Source organism: Kwoniella shandongensis, chromosome 13 (genome assembly GCF_008629635.2).
Source record: "Kwoniella shandongensis chromosome 13, complete sequence".
In the NCBI taxonomy this organism is placed as follows: Eukaryota; Fungi; Basidiomycota; class Tremellomycetes; order Tremellales; family Cryptococcaceae; genus Kwoniella; species Kwoniella shandongensis.
In genome coordinates this window covers 984,533-1,006,906 of record NC_089299.1, presented here as the reverse complement: position 1 = coordinate 1,006,906, position 22,374 = coordinate 984,533, and the positions used below count along the sequence as shown (strand labels likewise).

The 22,374-nt window shown below is 48.1% G+C and overlaps 3 protein-coding genes across 3 annotated transcripts; all 3 read left to right on the top strand.

Annotated features, from left to right (window-relative positions):
• Positions 1-407: 407 nt before the first annotated feature.
• On the top strand, positions 408-6,026 carry CI109_107036 (uncharacterized protein; the record flags this gene model as incomplete). Its single annotated transcript, XM_032007564.1, has 8 exons — positions 408-2,732; positions 2,795-4,039; positions 4,095-4,217; positions 4,281-4,406; positions 4,461-4,684; positions 4,751-5,396; positions 5,456-5,751; positions 5,819-6,026. The coding sequence occupies 8 exons, from the start codon at positions 408-410 to the stop codon at positions 6,024-6,026; spliced, it is 5,193 nt and encodes a 1,730-aa protein (XP_031858103.1).
• A 783-nt stretch (positions 6,027-6,809) lies between these two features.
• Positions 6,810-9,833, top strand: CI109_107035 (uncharacterized protein; the record flags this gene model as incomplete). Its single annotated transcript, XM_032007563.1, has 6 exons — positions 6,810-7,156; positions 7,464-7,683; positions 7,757-7,855; positions 7,908-8,060; positions 8,117-8,229; positions 8,285-9,833. The coding sequence occupies 6 exons, from the start codon at positions 6,810-6,812 to the stop codon at positions 9,831-9,833; spliced, it is 2,481 nt and encodes an 826-aa protein (XP_031858102.1).
• Positions 9,834-10,923: 1,090 nt separating this feature from the next.
• CI109_107034 (uncharacterized protein) lies at positions 10,924-11,806 on the top strand (the record flags this gene model as incomplete). Its single annotated transcript, XM_032007562.1, has 2 exons — positions 10,924-11,356; positions 11,433-11,806. 2 exons carry the CDS (start codon positions 10,924-10,926, stop codon positions 11,804-11,806), a joined length of 807 nt encoding a protein of 268 aa, XP_031858101.1.
• Positions 11,807-22,374: the final 10,568 nt, after the last annotated feature.

Below are 22,374 nucleotides of genomic sequence, written 5' to 3'. Positions count from 1 at the left end.
ATGACTGTGACGCGGCTGCCTTTTCTTCTCCACTTTGTATTTTTACTTTTCCTTTTCAGGGTCAGGGTCAATATCGCAGTGGCGGTCCAGGCTGAAGGGAGGTAAACAACCCATAGTGCAAATATCACTTTTCAATCATCCATCATCCATGTCTCTTACTTTCAACTCGTGTTGATACTTGTACACAACTCGCCACTCGACTCGCTCACATTCGACAACATCGACATCGACCACCGAGAGAGAAGAACGATATCGGAGGGATATTAGATATAGGAGAATTCTCCCGGCAGAGGGTTGATTGATGGACAAGTGGTACATGGTATAACTATTGATTGTGCGTCATCCCTCACCCTATTCACCACTACAAAGTCTGACCGTATATTTACATATCTGTAGACTCACACACAATGTCGACAACAACCAACTCGCCCTCCTCTCGACTCCGACTGGGTCCTCATCAATCGCCCATCTCAGCAACCACCGCCGCTCGAAACTCTATCATCTCATCATCGGCAAAAGGATGGTCACCACTCCAAATCAATAAACGAGATTCACTCACTTCCCCACTCAAACCTTCCTCGCAAATCGGATCCACCTCACCCAACCCGAACGAACCAAGACGGTCATCTAGCTCGTTCAAACATGTTACGAAGAACAGTCTTGTCTCAAACAGTCCTTTCAAATCGCCAACCACACCACAAGGTGCACAGGCAGCAGGATTGAGTCTGGAGAAGGAAGTGACGATGATCCATGAAAGAAGGACCACTACAACGAGAAGTCTTGGCGAGACACCACCCACGGCTAAGGGTGTTGAATCGACTGCCAAAGCGGCGATAGGACTTGGGATCTCGGCGGTCAAACCTCGTTCGACAAGTCGTTCAGCAAGTGGGAGTGGTAGCAAGTCTGCTGTGGCTGGTCAACGTAAAGCATCCACAGAGAAAGTCAAGGTCGCCTTCCCGGAACGCAAACCGTCGATGGAGAGACGTGTCTCAGCAAGCAAGGAGAACGAATCGCCAGATGTCAGAGCTAGCAAGAGGGTGCCGAGATCCAGTATGGGCTTGAAAGGTCTTGCAACTGGTAGTCTGGTCACCAAGTCTCCCTTCAAACGTGTCCCTTCTGGCGGACTATCCGCAACAGCTAGTACGAGGGCGAACGAAAGTCCCTCCGATGAAGCGGGTCCCAGTCCAAGATCCATACCCGTTGAGAAAGACGATGTGTTCTCTTCTCCCTCTCCCAGACGACTGTCCGGCGGCAAGCAGCAACAACGACGAGCTTCACCGAGCTCAAACCTCAGCGCTGCTAGGACTAGCGACTCGCCTACCCCTTCCCCTCCTCGATCAGTCGCGCAACCTCTCCTTGTTCCCGGTATGTCGGCCCGTCCCTCACCACTCAGCCGCCCTGCTTCCGTTGGATCATTCGACCCCACTCCAACACCTACTCCTCATAAATCCGCCATGACCCCCTCTCGACGACTTCGAGGACCTCGAGATCTCTCGGCGGGACCGGAGAGCCCCACCAGGAAGACTGTCACCTTCCAGAGCGTGCCGGATGTCAAGGAGTTTGAAACGATGAGTGCTGAACCCAGCGCTGATGGAAGTTTCGACGTGGGACATGACGACGAGGGGGATTGGGCCGAAGATGGACTGCAAGGAGATGATAGTCTCGACGAGATTCTGACTGGAGATGGCTATGACACTCATACGCTCCGAGTCATTAACGGCGATCTTCAACAAGCTCCATCACCAGTCATGACCGAGGAGAACGATGGGACCATGGGTGACGAATCGACCACTGCCGCCTTCATGGATACTCTCATCCAGGAAGGTCTGTTCTCTCCGCCCACTATGGATACTCCAGCGTTCGAAGACCAAGCGGATTTCGAACTTCCCCTTGAGTCAAACGAGAACGAGATCGACAGTGATCGACCTTTCCTCTCCACTCCAAGTCTTGGAGGTTCGGTTCACATATCTCCTCTTTTCAGCAGCAGCGAGATGTTTGGCGAGACGGATAACGCAGGTATCCCTTATGGTCGGACACATCATGCTGAGCGAGCTGCTCTAGCTCATTCCCTTCCTCCTATGGTAGAGGTGTCACCTCTCGAGCAGCCTGATCTCCCCCACAACGAGGAACATCAAATGCTTCTAAATGCCAATGCTGCACAACCCGCTCTGCCTCAAGAGAAAAGTCGACCTTCGTCCTTTTACGATTACAACGATCCATGGGCTTCTTCAAGCGCCGCGACCATTACACCCGCCCCTCACGCTCATCAAGCGGGACCCATTCCCGACCCATTCATCACCATCCAGACCGCTACGAAAGTCTTACCTGTTCAGACTCGCGAAACAGAGCGAGATGAGGGAGGTGTCCCGCTCGGAAGGACAAGTCATATTGAGCGACTTCAAGCTGCGAGGATGTTGGCAACACAATCACTTGGTTTGGGAATGCCGCGAAGTCCAGCTATCAGCAAAGAGCTGACAAAAGAGGCACAAAGGGTGGACGTCGACGATAGTAGTAGCGAGGAGGAGACTGGTGGGCACCGAGGCGATCCGGGGGAGATGCTATTTGACGCAAGCTTTGAGCTTGGGGAGAGAGTGGCACCGGCATCTGTTACGGAAGAAAAGAGGAGATTGCCAAAGGTCCCCGCACCAGCTCCGGCTCAAATTGATGTGCCCAGCCCTGTGACGAGCCCTGTCAAGACCGAAGAGGAGAAGGAGCAAGCCGCTGAGAAGCGAGTGAGTGAAATTACATCAATGGAGCAACGTGAGCGACACTACTGACCAGTCGCTTCCTACAGTCAAGCAAGTTCAACCTCGGACTCGGTACTTTCGCTCTTCCTATAATCGGCTCAACGTCGCCCTTCTTCAACAATAACCCTGCTACGTTCGAAGATCAGCCGCCTGTCGAACAACCGATCGTTGAAGAGACCCAACCTTCGGTGGACGGACATTCCATCAGAGAGAGCTCTCCTGAGACCGACCGACCGTTGACTCCTCCTCCAGCTATCCGCGACCCTGTCCAGAATGAAGACAAGAATCAGAGCCCACACCGATTGCCCGATTTCAACTTCAACTTTGAGGAGATCAAGTTCCAAGCTGTAGAGACGGCACCTGTTACTCCTGCTCTGGTCAAGAATGACTCAGTCAACTCGGTCAGCGTCCCTCTGGAGAAGAGCGTGGAGACGGTCCCATTGAAAACTGAGGATAGTAAGATGACTACATCGACATCTGGAGCCTCACTTCGATCCGATTTCGGTGGAAATGGCGGTCCGAGCAAGGACTCGACAACCACTCGAGTGCGTCAACGAATCTCAAGGGAGATGATCCGCGAGACGATTCAACAGAGAATCGCGGATGGAAGTCTTTCTCGTCGGCCTTCCAATCTGGATAGCGTCAACACCGCTTCCGAGCGACCCACCTCGATCATTGAGAAAGATAAGGATCTCCCTACGCCTCCCGCGGAAACCCCTGACCTCGGTCAATCTTCCACTGTGGACCAGAGTCTCGCTCCTCGCATGACCAAAGCTCACACTACCGATGCTGCCCCTCGTCAAGTCTCCGCAGCCAATCGACCCGCCATGCGACCACGAAGTCAAACACAGTCGGCCCACGATGTCTTGAAGCAGAACGAGCGGGATGGGGTCATTGAAGAGCCTAAATCTGCCTTGGACAAATTGACAATGGGTATGCAGCTGAAGAGGGAAGTTAGTGGTAGCATCGCAGCGGAAATGCCACCACCTCCCGTTATATCGAAAGATGCGGAGTCGAGACCCGTCAGTATACTTCGAAACCCATATCCTAATCCCAATGCGAATAAGCAAGAAGGACTTCTCCCCCCAGTCAAGCTGGAAAACGCCAGAACAGCGAGCGGTATGTCAGCAAGATCGGCAAGTCCCACTGGTGAAGGGATGAAAGCGAGGGAACAGGCGATCATTGCGAAGAGAAGAGAGAAAGAGGGGAGGAAGGTCAGTGCCATGAGTAACGGCAGTAGGAGGAGTAGGAGAAGCTTGAGTATGGGTGACGCCGATCAAGAAGTCGAGCAGGTGAGTCAGCTAACTAGACTTTGTCGAAAGAATGAGCTGATAGACCTTTTGACAGGTCAAAACATTCAGACATTCAGTCATGGGTGGTCCTCGACCCAGATTGACCCTGGGTATTGATGACAATGAACGGTCAATCTTGGACCAGTTCAGAGAGGAAATGACAAACATCGGATCAGACGTGAGTGTGCTTGTGACAGATTCTTGCTTGAATCAGAGACTGACTGAGTGGGTGCTCACACAGCGCGGATACAAGATTCGCGAAAAACCAACCGTTCGAGCATCGTACCATGAGAAGATAGGGCATAACAAGGCGGGAGATATCGATTCAGGCAAAGCTTGGAAGTCGTTGAGGCGACCTTCCGATTTGGTGAGAAGCATTTCTCCGCGGTGGATGACACCGCTGATCAATCGTGTATTGTAGCACGAGCACGCCGCTGAGATCCGAGCTATGCGATCTCGTGAAGCTGAGTCTGGGAAAGCGTCTGGAACGATCTTCGTCAAGGTGCTGGGTATCGAGAGTCTCCAAGTCCCGGTCCCCGATCAGCAAACCTTCTTCTGCATTACATTGGATAACGGTATCGATTATATTCGTACACCGTACTCTGTGTTGGTTGACGGTGCGAAGGTCAACCAGGAGTTTAGTCTGTGAGTATAGTCTAGCATAAAAGCGTACTGTCGAGAGTGGTTGCTAATTAATCTGTGACTTGACAGAGTCGAACATCCCAACTTTGAATTCTCGCTTAGTCTTGATATCCGTCGAGATCCTCATATCCTCAAGCTGCTGCACGAGAAGGCGAACCCCGGATCTGTCGGTCGACCTATCACTCCTGCTTCTTCTGCCAAGCCCCACCACGGCTTCCGATCTTTGTTCAGCTCCCCCCGAAAGGTCAAACCAGGTCGCGACTCCCGTTCGTCTACCCCTCTCCCGCCATCCGCTGGACCATCGACCGCCAGCGACACTATCGTCAACTATCTTGCTCAACCTGGTGGTTCTACCATTGCCAAGACCCACGTCGCCTTCAAGCCTATCGCCAACAATTGCGAAGCTAGAGTGTTGGAGATCCGATATCCCATGTTTGCTATGTTCAAGGGAGAGCAAGACCGACGATCGACAGATGCTTCCGGTCGACCAGCATCCTCTGCAGCTAGCGCGAGTACCACTTCGACCGGTGGTCAGGCGAGGAAGCAGCTGGCGAAGATCACGTTGCAAGTGTTCAGATTGCCGCCTATACCGGGATTGAAGCCGGATGAGATGCCGCAATGTATCGATGAGTGTTTGAGAGGGATGAGACATCATGCGTGGCATGAGCATGAGTACCATGAAGGTGTGCTTACGCAGGAAGGGGGGGACTGTACTGTGAGTAATATAACAATCAACAAGCAGGGGCAGAGGGCTAATTCCTCGAGCTCGTATAGCACCCTAAACGACGTCTGTTCAAGTTGATTGGCGGAAACCTCGTCGCTATCAACGAAGTCACCAAGAAAGAAGTGACCAAGATCGATCTCCGAAAAGCGACAGCAGTGATTGACCTGAATGCGGACCAAACTTCCAACAACTCCCCAAAGAGCAAGATGACAATGTCGTTAAGACCGAGAGGGTCTGATGAAGGATTCGCAGTCAGACCGAGGAGCTTCGAGGTCGTTTTCGGGGATGAAGAGAGCGGTGAAGGGATCAGATTCATGGCAGATTCAGACGCGGCGAAAGAGTCTTGGTGAGTCGCAACATCTCTAGCTGAGGTATGGTACGTGATCGCTGACGGCGAGTTGTACTGTGTTTAGGATGACAACGCTTGAAGGATTGATTGGGAAGATCCCTTCGAACCCATTATGGGCAGAACTTCTCGCTACGCGACAAAGAGAACGAGCAGCTCGTCGATCAGCATCCAGTTCGTCCCTTGCAAAAGAAGCGAAGAGACAAGCATCTGGTTCTGGTCCGGTGAAAGGTGGTGTGAGACCTGTCTCTGTAGCTACTGCGAAGATCAGGTAATCAATTCAAACCGAACCATCGAGAAGGGAAAGAGCAGAAGAGAAGAGAGTTGATAGATACCATACATCATTGATATACCCCTTGTACAGATCTTGCGAGCTAAAACGGACATTTCTATCCTTACTTTTCGTTGTGTTATATTGTTCCTTTTTCCAGAATTATGCTTTACGAACGGTTGGTTGTGTATATGATGATGAGCGAGATGAACATACACGGTCTCCCGCATCCAAGCACTTGCAGATCAAGATTCCGTGTTGTAAACAAACAATAATGACGTGGGTATAAACTTCTCCTCGATCGATTTACCACGTGTTGTTGGCGACAACTGCTTGTTAACCGGAAAGGCATGATCCTCGTTCGGTTCCTCGTCGTTGATCCATTTCCTTCGTAACATTGTGTATTGACAACGACGTTAATTCGTTGTAAACACGAACGCTCACACGACTACCCCACAAGTGGCGAGGTATTTTGGCTTTACGATCACATCCATATTGACGAAACGACGTTTCGTGCTAAACCCATATATATCAATAAACGCACCGACATCGTCCCGACCACGACGTCAACGCACGAGCAGATCAGCTTTCCACTCATAAGAGGCGACGTCCCTTCCCAACTTTAGACCACTCAACAACAAGCAGCTGCTTAATCCTCCCATTCTGTTTCTTGCGCTCCACCGTCTCCTACATCACAACGACCTGACGCAACTATCCCATTCGACTACTACAACAACTCCTCTCGCTAGTATTAGCTTTCCCTATACGTTGACTTGACGTGGGCAATATGAACCTCCCACTCGGCATGCGTGATCTCCCACCTCACCTTCTCAACTCCTCTTACCCATCATCTTCATCCCCTTCTTCATCATCCCAATCCACTCCAATCACCTCACAAGCCAAACTCCTACCCCCAACCTCGAATTCAACGTCAAAACTCGGTACTCCAACCACCAACACCAACTTTGGTGGGGAAAGCGACGATCCTGAAGAAGGGACATACGAAGATGAAGAGAATATATTTAGGGATATGAATTGGGAAGAGATTCTGGAAGATTTGAACGCGAGATTTTTGATCAATTTGCCAAAGGAGGAGATGAGCTTGGTGAGAGTTTATTGGCAAGCTGAGCAAGCGTGAGTCCGACTGTGTTCTGCTCCTTCCGCTTTGTAATCTCTGCTTTCCGACAGGCTCAACTTGGCCTGTGAGGTACGAAGCGTTATGTGCCAGACCGCTGTGTCGCTCTTTATCTGTTGTTTTTGCTTTATTTGAGGTTGTCATGTTGGTGATCACCTTGCACACTGTAGGAACGTGGGACTACTTGTCCACCTTCCCAACATCCGGTCCAATGTTGTCGTTATATTCGCCAATTCCGCGCCGATACGATCACTCTGCCAACATCAATCTTCGTGCTTTCGCTGATACCTGACACTCTTTCTCTAGCCACTGGTTCTACGAAGACTACCTCCGTCCGCTCAACCCCCTCCTTCCATCACTGAGCCAACGTCATTTCACCCGCCTGATCATTGAATCTTCACCGCTCTACAAGCAACTGATGAAAGATGGAGGGGTGGATTATGATCGTGTTTGGGAAGAGTACTGCAGTTATAAGAGGATGGTGCCGTGTTGCGGAGGGATCTTGATCAACAGGAATGGAGACAAGGTGAGTGCATTGCTCGCCCCTCGCAAAGTCCAATCGAAAGCGATGTCGTACTAACGAGTTGTCTGTTTGGCAGTGCCTCATGGTCAGGGGATACAAGTCAAATGCTGGTTGGAGTTTTCCAAGAGGGAAGATCAACCTGGAAGAATCTGAAGAAGCTTGTGCGATTCGCGAGGTAAGCTGAGAAGTTTCGATCGAACCGAATTCAGCTGACAATACGCTTTCAGGTGGAAGAGGAGACTGGATTCGACCTCACAGGAATGATACATTCCAGTGATAAGATAAAGACGCACATCAATGCGCAAGAAGTCACCATGTTTATTATTAAAGGCATTGACGAGGCAACTGTGTTCGAAACTCAAACGAGGAACGAGATCGGCGTGAGTGCTGTGCCTCTGCCACCTGCATTGACAGGCTCACTCACTAAGTGACTCAGGCTATCGAATGGGTACGACTGATGGACCTGCCTACCTGGGTGGGCAAACGAGGACCAAAGCGAACTGGTGGGCAAGGACAGAAGAAGTTTTATAATGTCACTCCATTCGTCAAGTAAGCAATTAGTATCGGTGGGAATGTGCTTCAATACTGACTTCGCCCCTTTCAGCCCTTTGAAGACTTGGCTGAAAGAACACGGAATCAACCCGTACATGAAGCCAAAGAAAGCTCAAGCCAACAGCGGATTCCGTGATCTACAGCCTTATCAATTCGAGTCACCAACCTTGGAACACGCTTCACCTGTCCTCACGCGAGACTCTTCTGCCCTCGATCATCTCTTCTCTCGTTTCATTCACAAACAGGAAGAAGAACTTGAAGCGCCTAGCCAAGAGATCGCCGTCGGTAGCGACAATAAAGCTGGTCTCGAAAGGCTCTTTGGCAACCTCAATGTGCTCAAAGAGGAGGAGAAAAGTATCAGCATAAGCAAATCTCCTGAGGATCGCGAACGCGAGAAAGAAGATTACGATCTTGCGAAATTGCTTGGCTCCGTGGGACAAACGCCAGTCCCAGAACCGCCAAAACCTACACCGGCTACGCAGAAGCAGAACAATCTACTGGCCATGCTGAACCAACGTCCACCTGCACAAGAGGCAACGCCTCAAGCAAGCGCAAGCCCCGTCAAACCTCATCAAGCGAGATTACTCTCAGCTCTTTCACCAAACGGTACCCCGCCGATGTCCGCTCCTCCGTCCACCTCTTTGCAACTGAACAGATCGAACCAGGGATCATCGTCCCCCGCTTCTCTTGGCCAAAGCAGCACACCCACAGATTCAGAAGCTCAACGACAGGCCAAGGCTCGAGCTTTGCTGGAAATGACCCTCACAGGAATCGGCATGGATGGACCGACAAACAAGACTCCACACTCAGAGTCATCACAACGCATCCCTTCTTCCGAAGCTCAAGGAGCAGGATATGCCATACTCCAGCAGGGGCCATCAGGGTACAGTCAACAACCCCCACTTGCGTATCGAACAATCCCTCAACCACCTCCACCCTTTGGCATGCAGCCTCGTCCCCCAATTGCAGCGCAGCACGACAACGCCAATCGTAATTACCAAGGTCAACCCGCGTATGATCCCCAATCACAAGCTCGCTACGGCTCCGCGGAATATCAATCCCAACCCCATGGCTACGGTCAAACGAGTCATCCCTTCCCAGCGCCTCCAGGGGTAAACAACCAACGACCACCACCCTATCCGCCCGCGATCAACCCCCTTGGTCAACAATCTTATCGACCTGCTCCCCAGCCGGTATATCCTGCAGGGCCGAATAATGTGCCTTCGTATGCCGGACATCAGGGTCCCAACCTGTCTCACCAGGGAGGCCCCTTCGCGCCGCCCCAACACGGTATTCCGCCGACCCATTCAATCTTGAACCCACCTTTCCCTCCTCATCTACCCCAATCACAAAGTCGACCTCCAGCCGGCTTCCCTCCCAATCACTACGGTGCACCGCCACCTCAACAACAGCACTATCCTCCATCAATCCCTGCAGCCTATGCACTAGCTCATCACCCACCTCACGGTCAAGTCAGTCGAGCCTCTCCGCCAAAGCAGAATGGGAGCAATCCGAATGTGCATCATCCTATTCCGAGACCGACAGCTGGGAGTGCGCAAGGATTGCTGGCTATGCTCAATGGGAGTGCGCAAGGGCGATGATCGTTCCTTGCTCGATGGATCAGATCAGCACAGTGTGGCACAGAGGAGCAAATGACAGTTCATCAGCAGGGATGCGGATATATCAGGGCTGATATCGCTTGCGGTGTGGATATAGGAGAAGGTAGAGACTGTGCATATAGTGGTGTGTGTGATGGGCATGTAGAGTGGCGGAGCGAGTACGATGCATCCGTGATGATCTGAGGCGCCGTACTAAAACTAACCACAGGCACATGCCATACGAATGGAAGCGATGCCACAGTTTCTGCACTGGCACACGTTCGTGTATAATGACAATCTCAAGTTCAACTCACTGGCCTGGAAGGTTCACTAACAAGGAGACATGACACGTAGTGGCAAGGAGGCCGAACGCATGGAAACGTCTTCCCAAGTAATCAGCAAGTGGGCTCGCCCCTCGCCCTGCCCAACCTCCAGATATACGAGCCCTGGCGATGCAATACGCAACATGGATCGAGACGACACCTTTGATGGGGAACCCTTCCGTCAATTGGACGTTTCGTGGTGATCCGGCCAGAACACATTCCTGACATGAGTCGGTGGTCAATCCTTTCTGCTCCTCACGTATGACACGCGACATTCGTGTTTCAATGTGCGACTTTCCTTGGCGTATGTAATAACTTGAGAGGATTCCAAACGACTGTGACACCTCGGTCACGGGAAAAATCGCAACAGTGTTGAGCGCAACCGTCTCATCGTGTTCGTCACACAGATAGTGATCCTTCCATAATCTTCTCCGTGTCATCCTTTCATATAATGAGACGCTATGTATCGCCACAGCATCTGTTTGCTTAGCAATTGAGGGCTTGAAGAGTATATAGGCATTGGAGAGGATGCAAAACTACTCTCATTTCTTCATCGCTTCTTATCTCACAAATTCACAACTGTGACCAACAACCGCCGTCCATAGTTTCCACCACGTTTCATCGCCCGGGACACATACCAATTAACAACCACGTCCACGATACAACTCTCACCGTCTGTCACCAGTTCTACTCTACCATAATCCTACACCTTTCCCTCACCCATTGAACACCGCTCGCTGCTCCCTGACATATCATTGCACGACTTTGACATGAGCTACCGACCTTCAAGGTACCACCGCCAAGCTAGTGGTAAGACCCCGACTCATTCCTCCGTCTGCACGGGCTTTTACAGATCGCTCAAGGCGGGAGGCCATGGACGACATACCATCCCTGCTGACGATCGCGGTGTCGCCGTTGAGTGGAAAGATCCTGAACAAGTTTCTGATATGTACTGTACGAAATGTGCCTTTGAAGGTGCCGCTCTCGGTTTTCTAAACGCTCCTCGGCCTGAACATATGTTGGACAGGGTGTGTGGCCAAGGGGGCTGGGGGGCTGGCGACCTAGACGCAGCGGAGAAATACCATCAATTGATGGAGAAAGTGTCGGAATTCATCGCAAGGACGGATGACAAGCCCGTCATCTTTAGCACCGCTGGCATCAGAGATTATAAAGATTACAGGCGGAAGCTGAAGAAATTCGGAAGTGAGAATCGGATTGAGATGTCCCAGGAGATCTTTGAAGATTTCCCCTCACTGAAGACGAGCACCCGCCCAGCCAGGGGCAGAACTCAACAACCCGCTGATAGCAGGGGTCGACGTGACTCCACAAGGGAACCTTCTCAATCACGTCCAGAGCGACCTCCTAGCACCCGTCCCTATGATGCAAGTCGCTCCCAAGACTATTACCGAACGCCGCCACCTTCTCATTCAAGTCGATCGGACGGCTATTCGCAGTACAGCTCCCAAACCTATGCTTCCCGGGATCAACCACACGATCCATACACCGACCGTGGACGTGATTCAAGGCCTAGGTCCAGAGCTTCGAATAGACCATCCAGCCGTCCCTCAGTTCACTATGATCCCCCTCCTCCTCCTCGTCCGTCATCAAGACAAAGCGCACGTCCATATGCAGAAGCTGATCGACCAACGGTAACCGCCTCGGTGCGCATCCCTCCTCGAGCACGCAATGGAGGTTCAGACGCGCACCATCCTCCTCGAAGTCAAAGAGGTCGAATTAGAGTATATACTGACCACTATTCCTATTCTGATGATCAAAGCCGACCTGATCACCGCTCTGTATCACAGGATAGATACGGGCCTCCTCGACCACAATCACGGTCAGGCTATGGTGAAGAGGAACATCTGAGCAGATCGAGAGCACAAAGTCAGTCAGGAAGAAGATCAGAATCATCATCGAGGCGAGATGCTCCCAGAAGCACTGGGCGGGATAGGAGTCCTGGAAACGAACGTATGAGTGACGCAAATATGGACAGACTGCGAAGTCGATTTGAGCCATCTGCTTCTTGTAGGAGAGAATCACATCACGTAGAGGATGACTTCTTCCACTCCAATGAAACCCGGAATCGTAGGAGAGAGTCTTTTTCTCATCCTGACCGAAGCAGCAGCAGATACCGGGGTGGTCAGAACGATTTTGAGGTATTTATAGACTTCTAGTGCCAGATCGATGTGGGATTTGTTTTTGTAGTGGGATGTTAAATGTATTTATAGTCAGATTTTATGTGCAAAATCTTCAAGGAAATTCTGAGCTACTTCTCTCGGTTGTTACTGTCAGATACCATGTCTTTCATATGATTATGCCAAATGAAATAATTGTGGTCCATTCCTGCGACTTCTTAATGGATGATGATCCCTAAGCTGCTGACCCTTAGATCCCACACTTGTTTGCTGGCTTCAGTGGCTGAGGCATATTTCATCTCTGGCAGTGACAAGAACTGAAACAGCGTCACATCCACAGTTATTCTTTACCATTGTTGCTGTCATGATTGACAACTACCAAGACAAACATCCTCAGGTAAAAAATGTAGCCAGATTTGGGAGTTCAGCAGAATCCCAATCATTGTGTCCGTTTGGTGTGACACAAAGCTTGGGTAGCATAGGTGGCCACCGGCTAGGCAATGTGTCATTATATAGCTCAAAGTTGAGTGATCTCCTGAGAAGCCATGGCATGTTATCACTCACATCTAGGGCAAGAGTGAAGGGGCTGACTTACACCCTGGAAAGGTAAAGGAACACTCTTCAAGGAAAGGAATAACACTCTCTTATGATTTCTATTGAGTCAGTTTCTGATAATTCAATCTAGGAGGGCAGATGTTCCACTGAATTGGCACAGCTTGAATTGTTTGAAGACATGGTGGGGTTGTGAGATGAGAATCTGCATTTTTTATGGAAACATTCCGTGCTGAGTGAGAATCTTGTCACCTGAATGTCGCCCACCAAATGCTTTGCCAGACACAGTGAGTCAATCGATACCACAGTCTTTTGTCATAAACCACCTTCGTACAGGTGTTCTGCAAAATAATGGTAAAGCAGGATTAGGCAGAGTCCACTGCCAAAACGTGGTTGGAGAAAGCTTCACTTGACCACCATGATGTAACGACGCACTGCCTAGCCAGTGGCCAACTACACTATCCAAGCATTGCATCGCACTATAAAAGGTCACGATAATCGGGATTCTGCTGAACCTCCCGATCCTGGCTATATATACCCAAGAATGTCGGTCTTGGTAGTTGTCATTCATGACACCTGAGTGGACAAGTTGGCAATGTGCATGAAGTGATCTGGTGATATCTCAACTGTTCAAATGAATGCTGCACAACTATCTTGTGGAGATTCTAATCAGTTCACAAGTTTGGTGCATGGGTACAATTATGTAAAAGAAAAACATGGAGGATGTGGCTAGAAAGAAAAAGAAATGATGTAATTATTCCACAAGGGGATGGGTTTGGAAGCAAGGAGGGGTGGAAAGACAGCTATCACAATATCAGACAAGGTTGAACGCAGGAGGAGAGGACCTTATAACACATAATAATAAAGCTAGTGCAAACATCCACATGGCAATTCAGATTGAACACCACAATCCCAATCCCAAACCACCATACCATTCAGTATGACCACTACCACTGCCCTTGTGAGTCTTCTGACCAGTCCTTTCTCTGTTTCGCGTCTTTGGAGGGGTTGTAATGCTCAGAATTGATGTGAGAATGGCAATATGTGACATATTTGTCAAAATGGTGAACCAGGTCTGATCTGCCATGAGATTTCAAGATGGATTCCACATCGCCAACATGGTACTCAGGGCCAAAACACCATGTCCTGCACTTTGACTTGCTGGCTTTGTCAGCTGTCACATCAATCTCTGTGAGGATGGTTGCTCGTCCTCCGTGCCTTTTTGTGAAAGGCATCCACACCCTCCACAAGTTTGGGTTCTTGTCATGCAGATGATCATGTACAACCCAGGCCTTTGTGCCTGAATCATATTGTTGGTAGTAAATGCCTGACGAACAACCTCCATATTGTTCACAGGGGCTCAACCATTGGGGTGATGGTGACTTGTGGATGATCGATCCACCATGCTTTTGGGGATTCTGTATTACAGCATGATCAGCACTACTTCTAGAACATGGCGGAGCAATTATCGTCATTGACATTCAAGATATCCAACTTACTCCAGCTCCGGGCACAAACCATGAAAGTGCTGAATCTAGCCAGCTGGATGACTTTTGGGCAGCTGACCCAGAATACTTTTGAGCTCCCTGCATGTACACATGATGAGTACATTAAGCTTCCACTTGATGGGCGGGAGAGTCAAGTATGGGAACTTAGGTGCATGTGGCACATTACCTACCGAAGGGATGACTGTCTTTGTGCTGCAATCAGAAGCAGAATCATCCATCCATTCTTCTTGGATCGACCCAGAATTGTTCAGGATTCCCTGGTTGTCCCCATGGTCAGCATGCACTTGCTCATACTTCATGTCTAGTAGCATAGCCACACACAATGAATGTTTTTGATGTTTGCAATAGGTGACTTACTGAAGCAATGATTGACCCTGAATCATGACTGTAATTGGAAGCAGAATCAGACTTTGATAGGTCTCTTGTCAAGCCAGAAAGATCTTGGCATTCCTGCATGTTTACATGTTCAGTGCATAGTCTCTGTATCCCATAGGTGATGACCAAAGCAGAAGATGTGTTCTTGACATATGCAAGAAATAACTTACAGATTTCTCAATGACATCCCATTCTGTATTGGGGTGGTCAGAATCAGTATCAGACATGACTTGGGCTGGATGTAACTGGAAGGGAATTAGGTTTTGTGTGATGTGAGATTGGTGGCTATGAAAGTGAGGGATCAATGCTGCACTAGAGCAAGTAACTTCTGGTGATAGATATTGTGTGGACTTGATTGAAAAAGAAAAGGGAAGGGATAGGGATCATGGGTGGAGTCTTTTACATGCCCAAGCGGCTGTTGCCACTTGACAGCAACTTTGGCTTCTCAATCAGGTACTTAGTACATATGATGGCACTGCATCTGAAACAATCCATCTTTTATCACATCTTTTTGTTTCAGTCACCAAACACTTAGTAATCAATATGTCATGGACTTGCCATTGTTTACCCTTTGTGGTGCGTCACTGAATATGCTATTAAATACTTGCTGCCTGTGATGTCATGGAGGATGGCTATGCATCCTTTATTATATGTCATTGGTGTTATTATGAAACACTTGCTTCAATGACATCATGTACCATGTCATTGCCCACCTTTTGAATAACATCATTGTTTTGGTCATCAAACATATGCTGCACACAATGTCATGCATGACAGTTTTGCCTACCTTTCATGATGTGTAGTTGGATTGGTCATCAAACACTTGATGGCCATGAGGTCATACACTTGCCCCTTCTGAGTGTGTCATTTGATCAGTCATGAAACACCCAATGTCTGTGATATCACAATGACGCCTTTGTTCTCACTTTGCAGCATGTCATTGCATTGGCCATCAAGCACTTGATGTCAATGAGGTCACAGACCTATCCATTACTCACCCTTTGTACATTGTCACATGATTGGTCATGAAACACCCGATGTTGATGACATCAATCATGCACAGTGTGAGCAGGGGTCCAAAGACAAAGCATGTGCATTTCCAAATTGTCCTGAGTAGAGCATCCTACAGCCTGATATACATATATAAGAGAGCTTGGACAGCTCTGACCCCCTTTGTATTTTATATACTCTCATTGCTTTCTCCATCTGACCGTGAGTGATGTTGTGTTCTAAGAGGCACCCACATTGATCTCTGATACATACTGGCTGTCCACTTAGTCAATTGAACTCCAATTTGCCACCCAACCAACACATTTCTGACCCATCTATCACAGCTCAAGTGAGTCCCCCATTGTCTGAACTGACTGCATCTGAGCCTGGTTGTGATTTAAGTAGCACTGATGATTTGGTTGACCAGCATGGACGATGACCATAGGAAATTTGCAGCGCAGCATCCCATCAAAAACGCTACCAAGGAACAGACATCACATTGTGGGAGTGTTGACTGCTCTCGATCATTGACATCTCCTAGTCCTGTCGGCGAACAGGGTATTTTGGCGACTGGCGACGGTTCAGGCAGACAAACACTCTTTCACAAGTATTGTTTATGGACCTTGATTTCCAACAATTTCGACAACAACAACCTACATCCCTTCCGAAAGCCTTTCAAATATCGTGACCAAAAAGGCCAAGTACAGTCAAGCCATATTGAATGGATTGCTGCAGGAGTTATTGATGGCACCGGTACATTTTCCCCTGATTATGAGAGACTCACTTCCAAGGATTGGAACCTTTATCGACCCTATCTTGCCATGAATGACCTAGTATTTTATAGCAAATCTGCTACCGAGATCAAGACCAAGTGCCCAGGTTTCACAATGGCATCAATGAAGCATTCATTCTGTCCTGCATCAGACCAGGGGGCAGATTCAAGTCAAGTTGAGTACACTGGCAATGGCAGGAGGTCTGTTGTTGAACAGTCTGTGCATGATTGGAGCCTGGACTATTGTCATGAATGACAACTACCAAGACCAACATCCTCGGGTATATATAGCCAGAATCGGGAGTTCCAGCAGAATCCCGATTATCGTGACCTTTTATAGTGCGATGTGATGCTCGGATAGCGTAGGTGGCCACTGGCTAGGCAATGCGTTATTACATAATAATCGGGATTCTCGGGTCGAGTGTTCGATTCCTGCCAGGGGTGCAAGGTTTTCGACTTGACTTGGAAAAGGGGTGAGACCCTTTTCGGTTGGGATATACCATAAGTTGCAGGAGCAACTTCCCGTTGTGAGGTAGATCAGAGTGTCATGAATGACAACTACCAAGACCAACATCCTCGGGTATATATAGCCAGAATCGGGAGTTCCAGCAGAATCCCGATTATCGTGACCTTTTATAGTGCGATGTGATGCTCGGATAGCGTAGGTGGCCACTGGCTAGGCAATGCGTTATTACAACTATGCACTTATGGGAGGTTATTTTACGTCTCCAACAACTCGTGACCCGTCTGGTGATGACAATCAAAGGCAAACAGACTGTGTTGCAGGTACACTTGTCTGCACCCAATACTCACTTGACCAACCTATTCAGATAGGTTGGATTTCTGTAGAAGAGGAAGACACAAGTATGAACTTCTCTTCTGAGCATGAGCAAGATCCCGAACATGAATGGGAACACATTCCCGGATATAAGATACTTGAGGGGTTGGACCATCTCACTCTTGATGAAGTTGAGGAGAAGTTGAATCTGATGGGTTGCTACAGTGCCCCAAGTCAGCGATTTGAGAATGATGGGTAGGGACAAGGCAAAAAGGAGAGTCATACTTTGGAAGCTGGATCGAAGGCAAGCCCTATTGTGAAGAGATCTGGCTCAACATCCTTGTTTATGTGAATAGATAGACTTACTCAATCACTTTGTACTGTCAACTCAATTTCTTTCCCTGTCTTTCCTTTTCTTTCAATTATCATTTCAAGCTTTCTGCCAATTACAACCACCCTCTTCCCCATGTGATTTTATAGTCTGTCCAAACTTTCCAGCCCGTAACAATTTCTCTTTCCGCTCCTTTCTTTATGTTATACTGTCATGTCCAAAGATTGAAAGATGTGAAGAATTTGTGAATAGTGTTCTAGACGTAAACAGGTCCGTTTTTGCACATACAAGAAACTCCCAGTGCTGTTGAGGTGTGAAGACGGATGGATAATGCCAGAGCTGGAGTCAATCTCTGTGGATCTGATCGCAAAGCTCTGTTGAGTCACTGTGGAGAGCTGCATTTGGCTCTACAGAGCTTGCCTGTACGGTATTGAGCAAAACATGAGGGCATGTCACACCCTCCTATACAGGGATGCTACAATGACAAGCTCTAACCAAGATCAACATTCTTGGGTATATATAGCCAGAACTGGGAGGTTCAGCAGAAATACAATTACTGTGACCTTTTAAAGTATGATGCAATGCTTGTATAGCATAGTTGGTCACTGGTTAAGCGATGTGTTACTACATTGTTGTTTGAGTGCTGGGATTCTTCTTGACAACATGTAAACTGCCTGACCCTATATCGACTGGGACAGGTTGCATAAAGAAATCTAATCTGGTCTCGGTAAACAAGAGGTTCAGGCTGAATCAAGAACCAAAACTTAACAGAAAGCAAGTGTAGGAAGATGATTTGATAAACTATCAACAAGTGGAAGAGGCTGCAGCTGATCATGTGCAAGAACAGTGAACAATGAGAAGGAATACAAGCAGGAGGTATAGAGTGTCAATGGGAAGTTACTTATGGAATGCTAGTACAACAGACTGGGCTGGATCAAGATAGCAGGACTGGCAAAACATGTGTGACAAACATAAGTTGCTGATGGGCTAGAAAGATCCAAACCTTTCCTTCATATTCTGTCGGAACTTTGGATCGAAGTCAAATGAATCTTTTTGCAAAGATGAGGCTGTTGCTGACAACAAGGTGGGTTGAGAAGAGGGAGGATGTGGAGTGGAGGCAGGACTTGGTGTGGAGGAGCCTGTGGGTTTGGGATCAACCAGAACCCAATCAGGTTCTGCTTGTAAAGGTGAGGTGACTCCTGATGGGGAAGAAGATTGCTCTTGATCAGAAGGTTGTGGTGCAGAAGGGGGCTGGGATTGTGAAGAGACTGGCTCTGCCTCTGAGTTGGAGGAAGATGCACACATCACGAATAGCCTAGGACCAAATGCTGACCAAGTCCATACTGGATCTTTGTTCTTATGGTCATGGTACCATCTGCTGATCTTCTCTTTTCTTTCCTTCTTTCCATCATCGGGTTTGAGATGCAAGGTGGAGCATCCATTTGGAAGGAAAGGTGTGACTGTACCATCATCTTGCAGGGTTCCGGCTGTGAGTGCAGTCATACTCAGAGCTGCATATACATCTGGATAAACTTCTGACCATGGCTTCTTCTCTCCACCTATATCAATGTTTGCTGTGACACCTGGACCATATCCTTCCTCAACAAACACACTGGCTATGCTGAGCGCCAATGTAGCACAGCCTGAACATATGACCATGCTTGGCTGACCATTTGGGAAATCCACATGGCAAACTTGGCTACCTGGTTCTGGGTCATTGTGTTCATGACCGTCTGCACGTGGTAAAGAGATGATCTGGCTCAAAGATAGGTCTTCAAGGATATGATACCTAAATTGGGATTGGGGGGTTGAGAATTGTCCTTCTGGTAGGGGGACAGCAGTGGTATGTGAGGCTTCAGAATTGAGAGCTGACTGACTCCACTGTGGATCATGCTGATCTAGGGTGCTGCGCCATTCACTGATCTTGTCTGCTCGGGCATCTAAGTCATCTCCAGGATCAAGGTACAGGGTTGAGCGATTGTTTGGAAGCCAGGGTGTGATCGTACCATCTTCTTTCACAGTGCCAGCGGTGAGCGCTGTCATGTTCAATGCCAGGAAACCATTTGAATCAACCTCATACCTTTGGCTGTCGCTTTTGCTGTCTTGCTTGTTGTGATCTGATTCCACTGGACGACAACCAGACCGGAGGAGATTGCTGGCTGCACTGAGTGCGTCAGCAGCACAGGCTGTACAGATTATGGTACTTGGCTGTCCATGTGCAAATTCAACAATACAACCTTTGTCACCAGATTGTAGATTGCTGTGGGTCTCCTTCTCAAAGACAGTTGCCAATTCATCACATATCTCTGCAACAGTCTTCTTCCGTGGTACAACTGCGACAAACCCCGGCATGATGATTGGTCCCAGAAAGGAGGATTCGGTCAGCCACCAAAGTTGTGGTGTGCGAGCCAGTGCAGGGCAGAACGGTCTGTTGTAAAAGGACTAGTTATTGATGATTCAATGCTGCTTCCAGTGCACTGAACTGTGGCATCAAAGTGTGGACCTCAGCATCAATGTGTAGGTATACAATAAACCATGATGCTGCTTACCAGAGGGGATAGATGGACGACTGGGTTGTGAAAAATTCAGATGGGAGATATGTTGTGAGTTGAAGCACGAAAGAGAGACTAATACAAACTGGAACAGTTTGCATCAGATTGGCCACCAGCATCAAGGTATCAAAGTGCCCCCCATTGCACATCAGGACATCACACTAAATCAGAAGGATTACACACCACTGCTAAGGAGGAAAATATCCCTGGTGAGTCAAAGGTGGACTGGTTTGAAACAAGCCTGAAACCTTATAGCCCAGGAGCTCGTCCTCAGATTATGACTTCATGTCACATTTGTGTTATGACACCACATCAGGTCATGGCAATCAAGAAATGCTGAAACACACCTCAAACAGTTAGGCTTGCAACATCAGAATCTAGCAAGCTTTTTGACTGATAATCACCTACATGATCAAGTTCAGGGCTTGCACGTACAACAAAACATCCCCACATGGGTGCACTATTACATCACATCTTGAGTGTTGCAACCCAAACAATTTACCTATCAGTGACAGACCAACTGGCTGCCCAGACGTGTACAGCCTTCCATGTGACCTTATATTTTCAAGCTGATACTTGAGGAGGTGGCCAACAGATTTGCCGGACAAGACCTCTGATAGGTTCCCATAGTTCCTGTAGCATAGTTGATAGTTATGTACCTGCATGCAGAACTCACTTATAGTTGTCACTGTGACTAGTTCAATACCAGTGAGGCATTTGCCTTAGTTACCTAAGTCTAGTACATCTGGAATCTTTCCGCATCTTATTCATAGTCAGATCATTTCTTATTGTACTTCATTTCGCACTGATACAAGTCTGTCTTCTAATCCTCCAACATTGAGTGAGATGTTACCACACTGTTAGTTACTGTTGCAACCCACTGCTGATAAAATGAAGCCTTGTGATGCTTCTGGCTAAACTTGAACTACTTGTGCTGTTGGTTCTTACACTCCTGTAGTATTGATTGCACTGTACACATATACACAGATGCCATACCTATGTAGTCCTGTAACAATTGTGAACTTTCTCCAGCTAATTCTCTGCTGTTGTGCACAAAACATTGTCCCATTTGACCCCACCTTTCATCAAAATGGTACTTGACACGTCTTATTTACACTGTGAACATGCATGTATTTGTAAGGCATCTATCAACAGTGCAGTCTTGTCTCAAGTGTAGCACAGTGGTTCAATAGGCAAATCTAGACAGAGAGAAATTGTCATGAATGACAACTACCAAGACCAACATCCTCGGGTATATATAGCCAGAATCGGGAGGTTCAGCAGAATCCCAATTATCGTGACCTTTTATAGTGCGATGCGATGCTCGGATAGCGTAGTTGGCCACTGGCTAGGCAATGCGTTATTACAGAAATGAAGAGGGTTTATGCCAGTGGGTAGCACAATGTCTAGGACAGCTTGTAGTTAGGAATTTTAACAACAGTCTTTGAGTCTGTGTTGTCGGGTCGATGGTGGGGAGTAACTGGACAACTCCATGCATAGCCGTCGGTAATGCTATGTCATTCAGCAATGCTTTATACATGAGTGACATCATAGCTAATTCCTGGATTAACAAAGGTAGTCCTGTTAGTATTCCTTCCATCCAGTATTTTGATTGGAAATACCAGATCCAGATTCCAAGGGAACCCCTGAAACAGCTAGAGACTTGCCTGTTTTAGGTGGGCTTCACCTCTGGCCCTCTTGAGGCTTCTCACAAGGCTGTATATGTTGGGATGGGGCATTTTACTAAGCTGTGCAGTATCCTTTCATGTTTGCCACAACTTCCTTTCAGATGATCAGACATTTGCATTGTACAAGTGCAGGGAAAGAGGGGAGGGTAGCACAAGTACAGAGCCTCTCTGACCAAGCAAAACAGGTTATATTTTACTATTTTTCAAGTTGGCATTGCCTATCAGCCATTGTTGATATCTATCACAGCTAGTTATACACACTTTCATTTGCTGAGCTGCTCTGCATTTCCCAACACCCCCTTTTCCAGATTCTGCTTGTAAGTTACAATACCAGTTCAAATGGCATTGTAGACACTGATAACAAGCTGACTCAATGGTGTATACCAGTACATTGCAATCAATATCAAGATGCTGTACAACTTCACAACCTTGCCATCTGCTGATGCAAGGAAAGAAAGTGTTCACCCAGAAACATGCAAAGAAGCTGTCCTCTCCAAGGCCAATGAAGAACTAGTCATGGATTCAACAAAAGCGTCTCAA